The sequence below is a fragment of the Chelonoidis abingdonii genome, chromosome 4 (assembly GCF_003597395.2).
Source record: "Chelonoidis abingdonii isolate Lonesome George chromosome 4, CheloAbing_2.0, whole genome shotgun sequence".
Lineage (NCBI taxonomy): Eukaryota > Metazoa > Chordata > Testudines > Testudinidae > Chelonoidis > Chelonoidis abingdonii.
Genome location: NC_133772.1, coordinates 155,382,244 through 155,401,286, shown reverse-complemented (window position 1 = coordinate 155,401,286; position 19,043 = coordinate 155,382,244). Strand labels below are relative to the sequence as shown.

General features: G+C 43.5%; 1 protein-coding gene across 1 annotated transcript in view; it reads right to left on the bottom strand.

Annotated features, from left to right (window-relative positions):
• The window catches only part of TRIM9 (tripartite motif containing 9), a 123,393-nt gene extending 104,356 nt beyond the window's left edge, over positions 1–19,037 (bottom strand). Inside the window, exon 1 of the mRNA XM_075065817.1 lies at positions 18,555–19,037. Coding sequence (XP_074921918.1) covers positions 18,555–18,836 — 282 coding nt within the window. The 5' untranslated portion in view covers positions 18,837–19,037. The remainder of the gene's footprint in view (positions 1–18,554) is intronic.
• Positions 19,038–19,043: the final 6 nt, after the last annotated feature.

The following is a 19,043-nucleotide window of genomic DNA, read 5'->3' as shown; positions in this document are numbered from 1 at the left end:
AGCGCTCTGATTGGCCAAGTGCCTCTACTTAACCCCAGGGGTTGGCTCAGGAAGTTGTCTGGCCACGCACACAAACCTTAGCCTGCTGCAATGCCAGACAATGTCTTGTCTTCTGCCTCTGACTCCAGCTTGACTTTGACCCTGCCTCCCGATTTTAACCTGGCACTGCCTCTGATCTCCGGTCTTCAACCCCAGCCTGACTCTGACCCGGCCTCTTGTTTATGGGACCTGGCCTGGCAATTCCTCCAGCTCCTGCCTCTGACTCAGGTTCCTGATGGGCAGACCTCAGCCCCGATGTGACGCCTATGCCCCAGTCCCTGACACTGATGTGTCTCTCCCAGCTCCACTCAAACAGCTAAAACTGAAAGTAAAAACAAACTCTTTGTCTCTGGTTCTGGCTTAAGACTAGTTCTTACAGTAGCTTCCCGCCAGTTCTATCTCCGCCCTGGACTCGAGGCAACCTGGGAAATGGAGTCCCAAGCCTCTGTCGCCCCTAATACTGTAGTCCAGGGGAAGTCCTCTAGAGGCTCAGCATGGTATTTCAGGAGCACCCCCACCAAAGGGGTTACAATAAGTTAAATTGTGGGCCCAAAATAATGCAAAGTATTCATTTTTAAAAATGGTGACTGCAATAAAACAAACAATGCTGATTTTCCAAATATTTAGCAGAGGTTTAAAAACCCTGCACAGCCTTTAGATACCTGACTATTTCTGCTCAGAGTCCTTGCTAATCAACTTTCTGAATTAGCTGCATGCTACAGGCGAGATTCTCAGCTCATGTGAATCACTGCAGCTCCACTGATGTCAATGGAAGTATGCGGATTTGCACCAGCTGAAGATCTCATCCTATACATTTCCTTAGACTTAGACAAATGTAACTTAAATTGTTGCCATACTTCTTTGAGTTTGAAAGAGAAACTTTAGCGTGAAGGCATTGCTAATGGTAAAGTGAAGTATAACATGCCATTGCTATAACAGCTGAGCATGCAGTAAATGAGTAAATATACACCGCACTCCTCATGTGTCTTCACTATACTTGTCTTACTGCTGCTATTAAATATAAAGCCACCTTATATATTTTTATGCTCAGCACCTCTTCCCTTCATATGACAGTAATAATTACTACACCTCTAGCCTGATATAACGTGACCCGATATAACATGGGTTCACAAACAATGCGGTAAAGCAGCGCTCTGGTGAATCAGCGCATCAGCTCCCAGCCAGGGCACTCCGCTTCCTGCCACCGGTGAGTGCGGGCAGATTGGGGAAAGGACTCCCCCCGTACTCACCAGCAGCGAGAAGCGGAGCGCTGTGGCTGAGAGCTGGCGGAGTGGAGCGGGCTGGGGCCAGGCTGCTCCGCTTCCTGCTGCTGCCGGTGAATGCTTGTCAGGGGGCGGGGTGTGTGGATAGGGTTCGGGGCAGTCAGGGGACAGGGAGCAGAAGGTTTGGGTAGGGGGTGGCGTTCTGGGGGTGATTAGGGACGGGGGTCTCTGGAGGGGGCGATCAGGGAACAAGGAGCATGGGAGCCAAAGCAAGTTCGATATAACGCTGTCTCACCTATAGTGCGAGAAGATTTTTTGGCTCTGGAGGACCACGTTATATTGGGGTAGAGGTGTATCTACAGACAGAGGATTTCTATGTTCAATTAAAGGGAAAAGCTGACGTACCTTGGTGACTGATAAAATGTCCAGATATGTGCTTTGTAAGGCACTGGGATTTTATGTTTGATAGCGATTAGCTATTTATAGCCTGTAGTCTCAATGCTATAGATTAAGGACAACCGTCTCAAATGTGAATAGTGCTTTGGAAAGACCCTGATTTTTGGATGTCCACCTGGAGGTGCTTTAGATTTACAGAAGTCATGTGCCTTTCTGAAATTCAGGCCACTCTGAGGTGTTTCAGTTTGGACACCCAAAATTATTAGTCAGCTTTGAAAATCTTGACTCAGAGTCTTTTTAAATTCAGATTTCTATACACAGGTGAAAAGAGTTACTTTGAGATATATAATACACAGGAATGCTCAGAGAATTGCCTTTGCCATTGTGTATAAATTCATGTTTAAGGAGTTCATTTAGATCATGGGCTTTGCTTCTGTTGACAATAGCTCTATGATCAGTAACTAAAGTCAATGGCATTATGATGGTGCAAAACCTGCATGAGATTTTAATCATGCCTTCTCATCAAGACTCGTGTCTCTAAATATTGCACACAACTGTTTGCCTGCACACTTACCCACCACTTGGAATCAAAGGGTTGGAAAGGACCACAAGGGTCATCCAGTCTAACCCACTGCTGAGATTCAGGATTTGTTCAGATCCATTTGTTCATTCACTCACACATGGGCTCTCTCATATTTCCCAACCTACCGGCCCACCCAATTGCCCAACCATTGGCATGCAAAAGTCTTAATGGACAATAGTCACAGATGCTTTTTAAAAACCAAGAATATCATGAAAACCATGAGTCTGATGACAGTTGCAGCAATTACTCAACCTTACCGATGGCAAGTACATGGCATACAGCAGCAGTCTCCTTTCCTCTGCAAGGAGCAGACTGCTACAGTGGGCACACACTATTTTATCAGGTTCCTCATGACACATTACAAGATGCCAAATGCTTAGTGCACTTGCTACTGTGGAAAGACTCTTTGACGCTGACTGCCACAAATTACCTTGTGCGGTGTCATTCTCCTGACTTGAACTCCATATAGCTGCACACGGACCTAACAATTAAAACAACAGCCCCATAAAGGTGTTGTACACTTCCTATCCCAAAACTGCACGGGGAAAGAAACTTCTCTTATAGTTACCTGACTACAGTGTGATGCATGAAATGAACGTCTCCGAAGTGCAGTGTGCAGACTTCAGTTCTGTATGAGTCACACGAAGTGGATCTCATTGTAACTCATGAAAACAAAACGGTGAAGCTAACAGAGCTATCCCAATTTACACCATCTGTATTGCAGATACTGTAAGTGCGTATTTACTGAACAGCTACAGTAATTGTAATACCTGCACAGACATCAAATAACTGGAGATTGTAATCAGCTGATGCGGAAGCTAAATAGTAGCTAAGGCGATATAGAATAGTCACATTTAATATCTATCATCATTTAGTGTAGTAGGTTAGAGGAAGAAACCCTCTATTATCGACAATCTCAGAACCTCACTGAACAGGACACACTGCTTCGATATTACTTTGCGAGTCGCTGAATGCATTAGGAAGAAGCACCGCAGAAAGAGCATCTACTTTTGGCTAATCACCTTACAGGAGTTTCAGTCCATTCCTGTGCAGAATAATTCCCTGGTCCATTTTCAAGAAAGATACAATGAAACTTTTATCTCTTTGGGGCGGGGAGGAAATATTTTTTTCTATTCTAAAATTATTCTTTTCTTTAATACATCCGAAACCAGAGGCCATTTTTGAAAACTTGGTGCCAGCTGTTTTGCCTTGAACTCAAAGAGATCCATTGGCCATGAATAAAACCTAAGCTTCCCGACTCAGCCTCGTCCGCTGCACTACCCTGCCTCTACCTCCAGCTCTGAGATGGTCTGATATGAGCTGGCCATAAGGTAGAGAGGAAAGGAAGCAGCCAGTGCTGTGAAAAGGAACTAGAAGGGAATAAACCTCTTCATAATCTCCCCTCCTCAGAACCCCTGACTTGTGTTAGGTCTGCAGAAGAGGAGAGAAAAACTGGATGAATCAGTCAGTCTGCACAGCTACCACAGGGAGAGGGAGGCGGTGTCTTTTAGTGTCTTGCAAAGACAGAATCCATCACCATCTGATAATGTGACATGGTGCACAGAAACCGACAGGGATTCTAGCCAGCAATCTGTGCCACAGATTTATTGACCAATTAGTCATCTGTTAGTAGCTTCAGAAATGCAGCATAATAAGCAGCAGCCACTGCACAATCAATGCAATAAAACCCTTTTAGCCGTTCACACTCAATCTACACTATCATCTGCCATTAGTGAACTGAAGGTAAAAGGATTTGGGGCTTATTTCTCCTCTACTTTATTATGTAGCTAAAGGCCAAAACTTAAGATAATGCTGGGTATAAAACCCTCCCTTATTACAGGATTTCCCAGCTGATTACAATATCTAAACATTGCACTATGAGGAAAAAAACCAAACTAACAAAACCAGCAATGAGAAATGTCACCTGGGTGTTAGTGCTGATGCATGGCCTATAAATCTATGTCAAGCTCCAATCAGTGTTTGCATTCCCAGAGAATTCAGCACATAACCCAGATCACGAGGGATACAACAAAAGCTTCCACAGGGCAGAAGGCAGGAATGCGAACCCTGGATATTTTGAAGGCCAGGTGGTTGAGCGCTGCCTTCTTTGGAGAATTTTGAGTTCATTTCCTACAATGAAGCAAATTTGAACTTTTCCCACTCACCAGAAAAAAGAAATTGGCGCCTTTACACAGAGATGCCTGTAAATTAAGAAAAGAATAAGAGGGAGTTGGATAAACGACAGGCCAGCAGTAAAACACCGCTCTGGGACAATGGAGTGGCATTTCTGCGGCTTTCTCAGAATGTAAAATTAGGGCTTACCAGCCATCCGCACTGAAAAGACCTCAGTTTTGTTTTTACATTCCCAGCCCTTGTTTGCTGATTCTTGCCAAGGAAAGAGGACTATGTGCAGAGAAGGGACAGCAAAATACCTGCCATGTGGGACTACGTAGCAATTCTGATTATTTATTAGCAGTAATTATTAGAATTGCACCAAGCCCAAGATGATTTCCACTTCCATAACCTGTCCAATTTCTCTCTTCTGATCCCTAACTTCAGGAAAGCATTTCAGCATGTGCCTAAGTGCCAGTGACTTCATCTTACAGTTAAGCACGTGCTCATGTGCTTTCCTCTACTGGCTCAGAGGAACTGATGCCAGCGGCAACCGGTAGACTGAGCTGTGACTGCCTAACACAGGCTGCTTGGAGTGAGGGGGTGAGGGGGAAGCACTGTCTTCTTATTAGCCTACAGCTGATGTGTGTGAGCAGTGTGCAAAGGTCAAGAGGTAAAGGGGAGAAGGAAAGTCAGAAGAATGCCTTGGCCAAGCTGATCTCCTAGCATATGTTACTAGGACAGCAGAATGGCAGGCAGAATATTCACTGGCCATCTGGGCAGGTTTATGGACTAGTTAATTTGGCTCCAACTACCAACAATATTATCATAAAGGAGATGTACAAATGTCCCCGCAGTGCTTTCAAAAGCTACATCCAGCCTCAAAGAGAGCCCCCTGAAACACACGCAGTGTTCACTTCCTCTAATGTCTTATTTAAAATCCTATTAATTCTCTCTGAACCACAACAAAAGATCATATTAGCTTAATACCAGGGGTACAAAGAGATTCCATCACAGAAGAATCCAGGCTCTAAGTATGGGGTGGAATACAGAAGTGGCTGCAGCTGGAGAGCTCTGGTTTTTAATGATGCCACAAATGCATTATTCAGCCTCTAATTGTCAAAACAACCGTGAGCTCTCATTCATTCGCACACCCTACACAACCCTGCCATGGAGAACTGTGACAATGGGGGGGAAATGACAGGCTAACGCCTCATGGTCAGCATGTCCAAAAGGGACTCATGGAACTGAATGCAAAGGTTTCCATCACAGGGACAGAGCAGCGGCTGTGGAAACAGCATGGTTCCGCTGATGTTTGGGGAGCTCCAGCTATTTACGCCATCTGCAGATCTGGCCTGTGATTTCTGAGGACTGCTCAAATCAGACTTCTATACGCGATTATTCTGTTTCTAAAATGCAAGTACCAGCCTCAGATGAGAACAGATACAGCATTTAAGAATCAGACTGGGAACTCCACAGCAGCCATTCAAAAGCTCGAGCTAGATACTATACCCAAGAACATCAGTGTTGCTCTATTTGTTTCAATGGCGCTATGCCACTGCACACCAGCTGGAGATCTGAGCCCTCCTCTTTGGGCGATGGCTAACCCCGTGCACCCCGGGGAGCCTGCAATAGTCACACCATGTTAATGTTCAGGTCTGCCCCACTTTTTCAGATAATAAAAGACTAGTCATAGGAAAGACATAATGAACACTGATCTTAAAAACCTTTACCTGTTAGATTCTTCCCCAAGCTCTGTCCACCAAATGCCCATTTAGGAAACAGAGCACTGATCTATTAGCATTCCTGTAGTCTTGTAACACAGTCAATTTGATGGCTAATTAGATGCAAACATGTACCTTTGAAATTAGATGTATTTATCGTGTTTACTGTGTTTTTGTGTAGTTCAACAAGACATCTTGCAGCCTAAAGTCTTTACAATCTAATTTGTTGTCAAGGCCAACTGCTGGCTTAAGAGAATGTTCAAAACAAAAGTTCACTTTCTTTTTCTAGCTACAAGTTTTGCTCCCTTGTTTATGACATTATAATACTACATTTCTCCATCCACCTGCCAGGATTATCAATCAATCCCAGAATACTGTATATTGTAAAACATAAGGGCCAGCTCCTGCACATGGTTGCACCTGGGTCACACTCAGTTACACACTAACAGAATGATCTGGCCCCAAATGTGCAAAACAAAGATATGTTGCAACTTGAGCTATGAGGGCTTGGCTACACTTGCAAGTTGCAGCGCTGGTGAGGGGGTTACAGTGCTGCAACTTACCAGGTGTCCACACTTACAGAGCTCAGCCAGCGCTGCAACTCCCTTCCTGCAGCGCTGGCTGTACACCTGGTCCGCTACGGGTGTAGCGAATCCAGCGCTGATGCAGCGCTGCTCGATAGGGTGGACACTCATCCAGCGCTGTATGGCCTCCAGAGGTATTAGGAGGTTATCACACAATTCTTGTATACAACAAACCGGAGGTACTCCCCGGATGCTACTTATCTAAAAACAAACACAGCAGCTCTTTGCCCAGCGAGCGACGAGCGATGCTTTGGAATGTCACACTGTTTGCTTGAGGAGCAAACAGCACGGCGGCGGGGAGGGAGTCCCTCTGGAGATGCGCTTATCTGTCTGAAGCCTTTTTACTTTTGGGAAGAGTGATTGAGAGAGGATGTGGGGATAATGGCCAGAATTTTGAAGGCAGGGCATGCTGTCACACAGTATCTGCTCCATAAACCTCTCTTCTGTCTCCCGACCGCTCCCTGTTCACACTCCAACCCCAATACCCCTCTTTTTGAAAAAAGCACGTTGCAGCCACTTGAACGCTGGGATAGCTGCCCACAATGCACCACTCCCAACAGCGCTGCAAATGCTGCAAATGTGGCCACACTGCAGCGCTGGTCGCTGTCAGTGTGGCCACACTGCAGCGCTGGCCCTACACAGCTGTACAACCACAGCTGTAACTACCAGCGCTGCAAAAATGTAAGTGTAGCCATGCCCTGAGAATTACAGATTTTTCAGTGTGGTGGTTGAACTTAAATAAAAAATCAGTTCGGGTCAACCCAGAACAGATTTTTTTTTCAGTTTTTCTGGTAAACTAGAAAAGTAACAAAAAAATCATTTTGGATCAAATAAAACTTTTTGTTCAAACCAAACAAAATGCTTCATTTAATCTTTGTGGGTTACATAACACACTTAAAAAAAATAAAATTGCCACTGGACTCTTTGTCGCTTTTTACAGATCCAGACTAACACGACTACCTCTCTTAAACTTGATTCCAAAATGAAAAGTCTTTCCGAAAAAAAAAAAAGTGAAAACTTTTTGTTTTGACTTTTCATTTTTAAAAAAGTTGAATTCGACCGAAACAATTATCTGAAATCAGCCCAGATCTATCAATTGTTTTGGTCCACTTACATTGGAATTTTTCAGAGTAAAAATAATTTGTATGAAAAATTTCACCCAGCTCTAATTGCAACCAATTCCCCCATGTGCTTTGCTTGAGATCTAAACAACTGAGAATTCTGTGGATCTTGCAGAAGCAAGACTGTCTTGCAAAAAAGCTGTTCAATTTGTTTTTTCTTTTCATAGAGGCAGTCTTTTTTCTTCTCTGGTCTATTGTCAAACAAGCATCTCAACAGTTAATTCCTTGTTCAAACATAGATAAATACACTTCTACCTCAATATAACGCTGTCCTTGGGAGCCAAAAAAATCTTACCGCGTTATAGGTGAAACCGTGTTATACTGAACTTGTTTTGATCCACTGGAGTGCACAGCCCCGGCCCTCCTGGAGCACTGCTTTACCACGTTATATCCGAATTCGTGTTATATTGGGTCACGTTACATTGGGGTAGAGGTGTAGTACATTCTTCAAGAACAGAAACAGCCAGTATTTCTCCCAAACAGAACTTCCAATTCATTCCAAATAAGTCAAATAAATGGATATCTATTCTGAACAGATTTTCCCTGTAAAATGCTTGGGAGTAATGTGGCTTGCTCAAGTGGTGCTATGCATAGTGATCTAGACAACCATCGATATGCTGATTTAGGTAGCGTGACTGAACTCCTTTGAAGCAATGGGCTTAGTTCTGATCACATTTACAACAGAGTTAAAACAGAAAGAACTCCGGTAAAGCCAATGGAGTTTTACTAGCATCAGTGAGAATCAGATCCCGTACCTCAATGTAGGCTTGGCAGAATTAGATTTGTATTTCTGTATAATTTAGATGGATAATATTGATAGTTATTTTTAAGCATTTTTTCCTTATTTTTATTTATTAAAAGTTTCCGAGTTGTGCAAAATTATGGATGAGGTCAGACAACGGAGGGGGTCAAACAAAAATTATTTAATGACAGTAGATGTTGAATTTCAAAAAGTTACAGCTTTATAACCATTAAAACACAAATTGTCAACGTCATATCAAAATATACAACATAAATATCCTTAAATGAAACTCAAATAAATTCTCAGGCTGCATTTTTCTCACTTTGCCTAGCTGTAAATTTCAATTATTATGGGTGAAAATATTTTTTCCATCAGTTTGTGAAATCGATATTTACAGACATTTATGAATAAAAATTGAATTTTCCAATTCAACGGAAGGGATAGCTCAGTGGTTTGAGCATTGGCCTGCTAAACCCAGGGTTGTGAGTTCAATCCTTGAGGGGGCCATCTGGAGATTGGTCCTGCTTTGAGCAGGAGGTTGGACTTAGATGATCTCTTGAGGTCCCTTCCAACCCTAATGATCTATGATAAGCCTAACTATATTGTCCAGGAAGCATCATACCTTCCCCTCATGATGTCTACATAATAGGACTTTTTTAGATCCCTTACTATAACTGGAATTCAGATATGTCAGCCTCAGTGTTACCTGCACGGTGTTGGTCCAGTTTGGTTAACTACTTCACATTCTCAAACAATTCTTCCACTTGGAGTGACTGGAGATACCTTGCATGAGTGTAAGGATGAGCTGGACTGTTTGTAAGGCAATCTGCCAACAGGAACAGTGCAAAGAAAACATGAAAATCCTAAGTACAGAGGAAGGCTTAGCCATGATCAAATTGGAACAAAACTGTTGTCCATTTTATGTTTATAATAAGAACCTCACAATGTGTAGTGTTGTGACAGTGTAATGAGAAAGGGCTGAGGCTCACTTTTAAATGATTCTCTTTGAGAAAAAGGCATTTTTTTTAAGAAAAAACACTTGCTTCAAAGGCAGCTGTTACCCAGTTTGAAAATGACTTTTTAAAAAAACCAACTTAATGGGAATGCTATGTCAAACGATGTCAGAAGTTTCTTCACATTCTAAGAAAGAAGAAGATATTTCAGAATGATTTGTTCTTATGTCTAGAAAGAATATGCCCTGTGAGAAGGTTCACAGCCTCTAAAGACTAGTCCTTTTCTTTTGTTTCTTGAACAATCCTCTTATTTGGTTAAAAGATTACCCACATGTAGTTATTGTCATGGAAATACGGTACAATTTCTCTGTTATGCACAGCTGAGATTTCAACTAGAGTGATGGAAAGGGCAGAATGGGGGAATATAAATTAATAAACTAGATGATCTATTTAAAATATGACCCTCTAACCATGGGGGATTGTTTTTTATTGAGGAGTGAGAAGACACAGCCTGGAGGAACAGAAGTGTAATCTCCCTGGGACTGTATTCCTGGCTGAACACTGCTGGCGTATTCTTTGTTTGGTCTTACCGTGCACCTTGTGATGCTTAAATATAAATAATGTTTTTTTCATTCTTAACATCTTTTACTTAATACCCTGTGCAATGTTTACACTGCATGTTAAATCATCTGCTTTCTCATCCTTGGAATACAGAGAATCAAAGGACACATTGCTACCTACTGCAGCTTCCAAAAGAAAGACAGGATGTCTCATTCACCTCCCATTGACACTGGTTTTAAACCAGTCTATCTCCACTGACTTCAACTGAGTTACTCCTGATTTACACCAGCGTAATGTGAGGTGAATCAGGCTCAGGGGATCCTCATTTATGGAATTGGCTGAAATTAATTTTCCATTAAAAACAAGGAACTTGGGCCAGATTTTAAAAAGTATCTAGATGCCTAATGCAGATAGGCATCTAGTGTGATTTTCCAGAGCGTGTAGGCACCTAACTCCCATTGGCCACTAGGCACCTAGCTGCATCTTTAGGCACCTGAAGACCTTTAGAAATCTGGTCCTAGATATACATCTGGTGTAACTCAGCAGAACGCCACTGAAATCAACTCGTTTTAGGAATTACCACTCAGGTCAGTGGAGCTGTACTGATTTAGCTTGCACTATTAAAAACCAATGAATCAACAAAAAGAGTGTGTGGAATCCATAGGAGGGGATGTGACAAGACACCTGACATCTCATTTGTTCTCTGCTGTACCTCTTAGTTGCTTTCTGCTGTTCTTGATACCTTAGAAACACACTAGACCCTGAAAGGGCCTCCTACTTCTGCATGTGCTAAGTCTGAGGGTGCTGATTGAAATTTCAGCCCAGCCTACCCCAAAAGATCACTCCTGCAAGCCAGCAGTGAGATTTCTAATTCCAGCAGCAGGAACAAAACTGCGGCTCGCCATGCAGCAAGGAAGCCAGCAGTGAGATTTCTAATTCCAGCAGCAGGAACAAAACTGCGGCTCGCCATGCAGCAAGGGTCTGCCACAAAAGCCCCCTTTTTTCTTCCAATTTCCTTCCTGTATCTTTCTTTCTACCAGTTGTGTGGGTATCCTGATTTGTTACACATGACTGTGTTTGTGAAAAAGCCATAAAATATGATCCGGATGCCAGTGAATTTGTGCTGCAAGTGACTCATCAAATATTTCAATGATCTCCTGTGGCAGTTTCTTGCATGCTGTGTCAGGGTAGCTGAATCCCTTAATTCTACAAAAGTTGAAAAACAAATCTCTGGGTTGCACTAATGTGGGTTGTGATGGGGCATTTGGGACTAGGGCTAACACATAACAGATCTTTCCACCAGACAAATTACACTCCTGACAATGACATTACTACCCAATAAACCTCAAGCAATCAGAATAATGCCTCCAAACAACACTGAAACAAATCAACACAAGTTACATCTAAAAACGCAAAAACAAAAACATAACCCCAAGCAGAGTTTTTATCCCAAAAAAGGAAGAAGTGCCAGTCACTGAGTCCACTAGGGATTTTGCTATTGCTGTTGATACTACAGTGATGGGCAGCAGGCTAAAACTCTTAGAGAGACAGAACTAACCATACCACGGCCTTTTCAGTGGCTATCGCAGAAAACCTGTAAACCTATTTAATCCTCAGCAAAAGTCTGGGTTGCCATTCCTGTGGTATAGCCTTTATAGTGTGCGTTTGTCTTGTCTATTTAGACTGTAAGCTCCTCTGTCTGAACAGTATTTTGCACAATAGGACCCCATGCTTGGTTAACCCTCAGGCAGTGCTATAATAAACACAATTAATAATCAATAAAATAGTAATAATAATTAATAATACACGTTATACTCTCAGATTTCCCACTGAGATCAAGAGGAGTTTGGGATGTGCAAGGAATATAGGACTTAAACGCACATTGTGGTTTTCCCTTTGACAGAACAAGTAATCAGATTTGTCTGCAGAGAAAGTCCAGAGAGCAATTTTTGTATATTTTTAAAATGAGGATGTTTCAGACCATAAAGCCATTTTCCTCTATGTTCACATGAAGGCATTTTCAACAGCTGCCATAGAAAGCAGGACAGCTAAGAAAAGGATTTCTCTCTTTATCTGTGTGCACTTTCAAAATCGCTGCTCTCTGAAATACCTATGGTTAAATGTGCCCCAATGCAGCTAATGTTTTGAAATAATCATCTGAGAGAATGACACATTCAGCCCACTTCCAGTGGATGGTGAAAAACTGGGTCACTTGTTAACGAGCTGTATAGAGGGAGTTGAAAGGTCTCATTCCTAAGTAAAGCATACTGTATTTAACAGCAATTGCACGGGCAGTAGGGTATCAATATATAAACGTTGCTTTCAAGGCATTCTTCGTTCATTACAGATTTAACCAATGTTCATGTTCATCTTTTATTAAAATTAATGATAAAAATGTAGTGCAAAGTATATGTTGCATGTAACCATTTTATAATTATGCAGGTGGTTCACAATGTACAGGCAACCTTTGTCATTCCTTCTTGCAAGCTTCAGGGTGGCATTTGAGTCAATAATCCATCTCTTTCACTGCAAAATGACTCGGCAAATAGGAACTATATTTCTCAGTCTTTGAAAGTAGCTCGTTTAGCCAGGCTTGGTTGCATTTAAGGGCCTGATCCTGCAAGGGTCCCCTGGAAGGGACATCTAGAGGCCACTTGGTACCTTCCCAAAGGTGTGTAGCCTCCCTGCAGGATCAGACCTCAGGCTATGACTATACTGCAGCTCGGAGGTGTAATTCCCAGCTTGGGGAAGCATACATATGCTAACTCTAGTGCACTGAAAATAGCAGTGTGGCTGCGGAGGCGTGGGCAGCAGCTCGGGAGAGCAGCTTGAGTACAAGCCCAGCTGAAATCCTAGGTACATAATCAGAGGGCTACCCCGAGCTGCCATGGCCACGCTGCTATTTTTAGCACACTAGCTGAAGCAGAGCTAGCGCACGTACGTCTATCCATGCTGGGAATTACACCTCCCAGCTGCAGCACAGGTTTGCCCTATGTGTAAATAGTTGGTGTTATTTATTTTGATGTACGAAATCTCAAAGGCACCGACTCATGCTCTGGTTTCTCAGTCTTAAATTCAATTACACAACCATACCCCATTCAAATGCCAGCTAACAGACGATCCCCTTCTGCCCTAACATATCCCCAGCAGAAAACAACACTAACTCCCTCTTGGTTACTGCAGGCATCTCAGCAAGCCCTTCAAATACCTGCTGAAACTTACGACGACTCAGGAGAAAGCACGACATTCTGATTCAATTAACATTCTGATTCAATTCTCCAGGAGAAGAGGAAAAGTGAATGAGAAACGATAACTTCAAATGGCATTAAAATCTAACTGTGTGCCCATGCGGCACTGAAGACAAGACTTTGCAGAGCAAGAATTCTCCACTAGAATTTTATTTTAAAAAGACAGTAAAAATGAGATACACTAGAAAAGCCAAGCCTAATCAAGAGAACAAAAGCCCCAAAGCATGTATCTGGGTGCTTAACCTTAAAATCACCAGGACTCCTCATGTGCTTAAAGCTTAAGGACATAATTAAGCGCTTTGCTGCATCAGAGCTAAAGAGCACCAAAAGATAAGGGGTTAACTGGGATAGACTCATAGAATATCATGTTTGGAAGGGACCTCAGGAGGTCATCTAGTCCAACCCCCTGCTCAAAGCAGGACCAATCCCCAACTAAATCATCCCAGCCAGGGCTTTGTCAAGCCAGGCCTGAAAAACCTCTAAGGAAGGAGATTCCATCCGCTCCCTAAGTAACCCATTCCAGTGCTCACCGACGAACCATAATGAAAATACGTCTTACCCATGACGCTCCATTGTTTTGGAGACATTTACATGCACGATTTGGTGGGTAAGGTCCTCCACTACTGTGTATCAGCATAGGTCCCTTGACTTCAAAGGAGATACACTGATTTACCCCAGATGAAGATCTGATCCCGAAGGGTCCTCCATGTGAAAAATAGGATGCTCTTGATAAATTAATAGACATTCTCCTCAGTGGGAAACAGCTGTTTCTCTCATCCATAGTAAAACATAGCACAACACTCACAGTAGTTGAGGGCTCATGTCATGTTAACACACTGATGGACCACAATATGCACGTGAGTTTCATTAGTGGGTCAATATGCTCGTCAGCCTGTGAGATGCAGCAGCAGGATGATATAGACATCAAAAGATCAGTGTGAAAACTACTAGCTGCTATCAAAAATATTACATTTTTATTATTTATTTTTCTATCATTTTGAAGGATAATATCAATGTTTACTTTTAAACATTTCTCCCTATTTTTATAGATTTAAATGCCCACAGTTGAGGGAAATTATGGGGAGATAGGGAACATCAGGCAATGAAAGGGCCAAACAATAATGATTTATGACAGTAGATGTTGAAATTCAACACGTTAAAGCTTTCTAACCCATGGAATATAAACACAACATCATATGTCCAGATAAACAATGTAAATATCCTTCAGTCAAACTCCAATAGTTCTCAGGCAGCAGTTTTCTTACTCTGCCTATGTGTAAATTTTGATTACTGATGGAAATACTTTTAGTTGGTTTGTGTGTGTATAGTGAAATCGACATTAGCTGACATTTACGACTCAAAATCTAATCCTTCCAAGTCTAATATTGTACTTACAAAGCAGCCATTGCAACCCAGCTGTAGCAACACTGCAGCTCTTTAAATGCCAGAAGAACAACCCTCTTTCGAACACACGTACAATATTGCCTAGTGTAGCACTAGCCTTTAATTCCTCTTCCATTTAGAATAGCACAGTTGTCAAGCGAAGTGACAGCCTGTCAGTATGGAGAACGCCCCCCCATGCCCAATTTACACAGAGGACGGAATTACAGCGCGGCAGTCCTGGTATATTCTCCACAGGGCTGTTTGCCTCCATATGTTGTGTCAAAACACAATGTTAATAAATGAAGATGTTCCTGGAAAACTATTTCCTTAGGGGTTGGGAGAGACAGGCCCACATGTCAATATCTCTTACATCATCGATTTTCCACCTACTCCTTCCAATGTGCTCTGCCCTCCAGCTCCTGTTTATTACAGAGGGGCAATTATTTCAATGTTAGCCCAAGTAATGAGGCTGTGCTTTCATGTTTCATCAGAATACACATTTCACTGAGCCCTGCCTGCTGACATCCAAATCACTTCTGCCCTAGTTACCTTAGATGGGAGGTCACCAACATGCATCTGAGCAGGCATGGTATGGTATTTACCAGCGGTGGATTTACCAGGCCAAATTATGGTTTTTTATCGCTCCAGGAAAACCTAGTTAGTTCCCATTTAAGGCTTTTTCTATTTTAAAGACTGTTTTGTTTAAGCACACAACATTACACTTAGTTTTAGTTACCTATTCTAATTGTGGTTACATAAGGCTGTAGATTAATTTAGGGTTGTGCAAAGAAAAAGCTGAACTGCAGTGGACATAATTAATATATATGATTATAATCCTGAGCATCAGGATGTCTGTTTGGTATTTTCTTAAGGAATTTATAGGTGTCATGACTCAGATGTCAGTTTTCAATATTATTATACAAACAATAATCAAAAACATGAAAATGACAATAATGCAGAGTTGTGGCCTTGAAGCAGCAATCAAAAACATGCCGAGTTGCAGATTACCACTCCAGGTCCTTTTGGCCATGCAGCTTTCTTAGCAGAAGACCAACTTTGATGTAGCGTATAGACCAATCCTATTCTTCAGTTCTGCATGGATGTATCCAACGTTTGAAAAGATTCGTTCTATGCCCATTCAATTTGCTGGACACTGATGCAATTACACCACCAGTTCTATGAAGTCAGATGGAATATCAGCATTCTTCATATTCTTCCACCATGTTACAAAGGGAACTTTTTCCCTGATAGTGGATGAAAACATTGATTTTGGATATGGAGTTTCTTCTACTTTAAATGCTAGTAAATATAGTAGAAAGTTGGGATTTTTGCTGAGCAACCACTGCCTGGCAATTTCTTCTTGTTCAGCTGACAATTTCTTTCCTGTGTATTTTGGATGAAGGAGGGTGGCCAACATGTGTACAGGAGTAATGGACTCATGAAATCTCTTTTGCTTTGTGTGCTGCAAGATCTTCATTTATCACTAGATCCAACCATATTTCGCATGCAACAGCAATTGCTGACGCGTTCCTTTGGAGTGTGTAAAGTGCTACGGCAACTGGTTTCAACTGACTGATCAAGTTCTTTGCTTCTTGGTAAATCCCTTGATTATTAATTATACTGACCAATTTCTCTTCAAGTTCTGCCTCATGATCATTCACAATCCTGAGATAATGCAGCTGATTTTTAACGTATGTTTCCAGGCATGTTATTTGACTGTTCCATTGTGCGTCACCAGGGATTTGGGGTTGTACAGATCCTTGGCATTCTTTTAACCAGGCTGAAGGCTGATGGTGATGATGAAAATACTCTTGTAAATCTACAACGTGTCATCAAAGCACTTGGGGTACGGTCTTGTCCAAGTAGATTGAGCTAGTGTGATGCACATCCATATGTAACCGATGTGTCGTCATCTAGTTCCAAATCACTTCTCATATTTTGCATCATTCTCTCATTGTCTGTCAGTTAGCTCTTACCAACACAACCATGCAGTTCACTGGCTAACTCCTTGGCTTCTCTTGCCAGTGTAGCACAGCACTTTGCAGTCACCTTACTGCTTCCGCTATCAACTGCTGATACATAAACCACAGTTTTCCCTATCTGCACCCAGTTCGCTATCACTGGGTCACTGTGCACATTACTCCAGCCATGTTGTATTAATGTAACTGCTTTTTCATGTAATTCACTGCGTGCGTCCACCCTAAGCCAACACTAACTGTGTCTAACAGTTCACCTGCCACCTGCTTTCGACTGGGTGCTTTGTAGCCTGGCCTTAGGCAGATCATTTCTTGAAATGTTGGATGCTCAATAACAGAAAAAGGAATATTACAGCCATAAAAAGAAATCTGCAATTTCCAAATCTATCGTTCGTTTCAGTTCTGGGGCTGGTTTTGTTACCAACATATGCCTTCGTGGTTGAAAAACCGTGGCACTTCCTCCTTGCTGTCTTTGGCCGACAGGGATCTGGCTTTCTTTCGATGTGCTTGGCAGTGGCAGTGGAGAATTGTCAGTATCTTCGTCCTTAGCAGCGGATTCTAATACTCGTATACATTTAGCCAAAGTCAGTGGTTCCAGCGCATCTTTGTTCTTTTTGCTGCATTTTGCAAAAAGTTCTCTCATACGGTCCATCTTCCCACTCACTTTTTCTTTACAATTTCGGCATCTAAGACTCTCTGTGCCACCTTCATGAACTCTCTCAAAATAACCATGAATTGGGTCAAGCCGTCTTCCACCTTTGAGCATCTTGAAATATTTCAACGTGAGTCACGGTACTCACGGAGTTTAGCCTGGACAGTACATTTGGCAGTTTACCTCAGAGAGAAACTTCTCAACCTGGGAATCCCCCTTCTTTGTTTACTAAACAAACAGATAATTTTCACTGCTAAACACAGAAGGGGAACTCCCAGATTCAGAAGGTTCTCTTTGAAGTAGACAGCACCCAGCTTTAAGCAGAGGCTCTTTTTTGTTTTATTTTATTCCCTAGCACACTAGATTATTGCAAATCTAGTATCAGTTTGCTAACTATTTTTCAGTCATTTTCATTCATGTAGTCTAATAAAACCCCAGGTTCTGGGTTTAAACTGGTATTACCAGCTCCCTGGCCTCAACTAGTTTTTCCCGGGGAAACTGCCAACTCTGCAGCTCAGTCCTGGATTAAAAATGAATTTCTCAGCATGGAGAGAGGAGTGGGAATCGCAGCCCTCTCTCATTATTCTGCTTCATTACAGGAGTCTCCTAACCCGCCCTTCGACAAAGAAGGTGCATTATGAAGTGGCAGAGTGCAAGAAAGCAGCTGATCAGTATTCAGTAAAGCATGTAGCCTGGGAGCTGCCTATCGACTCCCAACCTTCCTCCTCACCTCCCGCCACCTCCAGATGACTCAGGATACACAGAGATGCTCAGCCCACACACAGCCCTTCATCAGCAACACTGCATCAAGCCCTGGCACTCTGAGCCCCAGGAAGCCATCACCGCCTGCCCTTTGCAAACCCTTATGCCCTGTTACCTGCCTGGCCTGTGCTCTGAGCAGATTCATCCACACATCCTCAGCTGTGCCTACCCCTTCCTTAGCCAAAACCCTCTCTGAAGTCTATGGGAGTCTGGGGAAGGGCAAAAGACTGCAGGCAGCACCAGCCTGGAAGCTTATGGAGAACTGCATTGGGGTGAACCCCCTCCCGCCACGTTCTTCCCATTTCAGAAAGGAAAAAGCCCCGGTTCACATCGCTTGGGCTAGCAAGGGAGAGGGGGCACCAAGCACGCCAGTGCCCAGGCACGCCGAGGATGGGCGCTACCGAACAGCAGACAGACAGACCGGCTACACAGACAACCCGCCCCGTCCCCAGCCCCTCTGAGCAGCCCTTTGCCAGCTCCGGCAGCAGCACCCACCTTGTGCAGCTTCCACATGGCGCCCAGGGCCTTGACCTCGTGGCTGGAGTGCTTGCCCTCCTCCAGGCACTGGTAGCACACGGGCATCTTGCACTGCACGCAGTACATGCTGTGGTTCTCCAGCTCGTGGTCCGTGCAGGTGGAGATCTTGCGGGGGCTGAGCCGGCGGCTCACCCGGCCCTGGGCCGGCGGCACCAGGCGGTGCTTGGCCAGCGGGCCCCGGGGCGGGTGGCAGCGCAGGCGGCAGGGCTCGCAGTAGAAGACGTCGCACTGCTCGCACATCACCGTGGCCTCCTTGGGCGCCTTCTCGCAGAGCTGGCAGCGCAGCGCGGCCGCCTTGCTCTGCTGGTAGCGGTCGATCACCCCCTCCAGCACCCGGTTCTTGGGGAAGCCGCGCAGCCCCCGCTCGTCCAGGATCAGGCTGCGGTGGCACTGCGGGCAGGTGAGGCAGGCGTTGCGGGGCACGGGGGCCAGGGCGGCCGGGGGCAG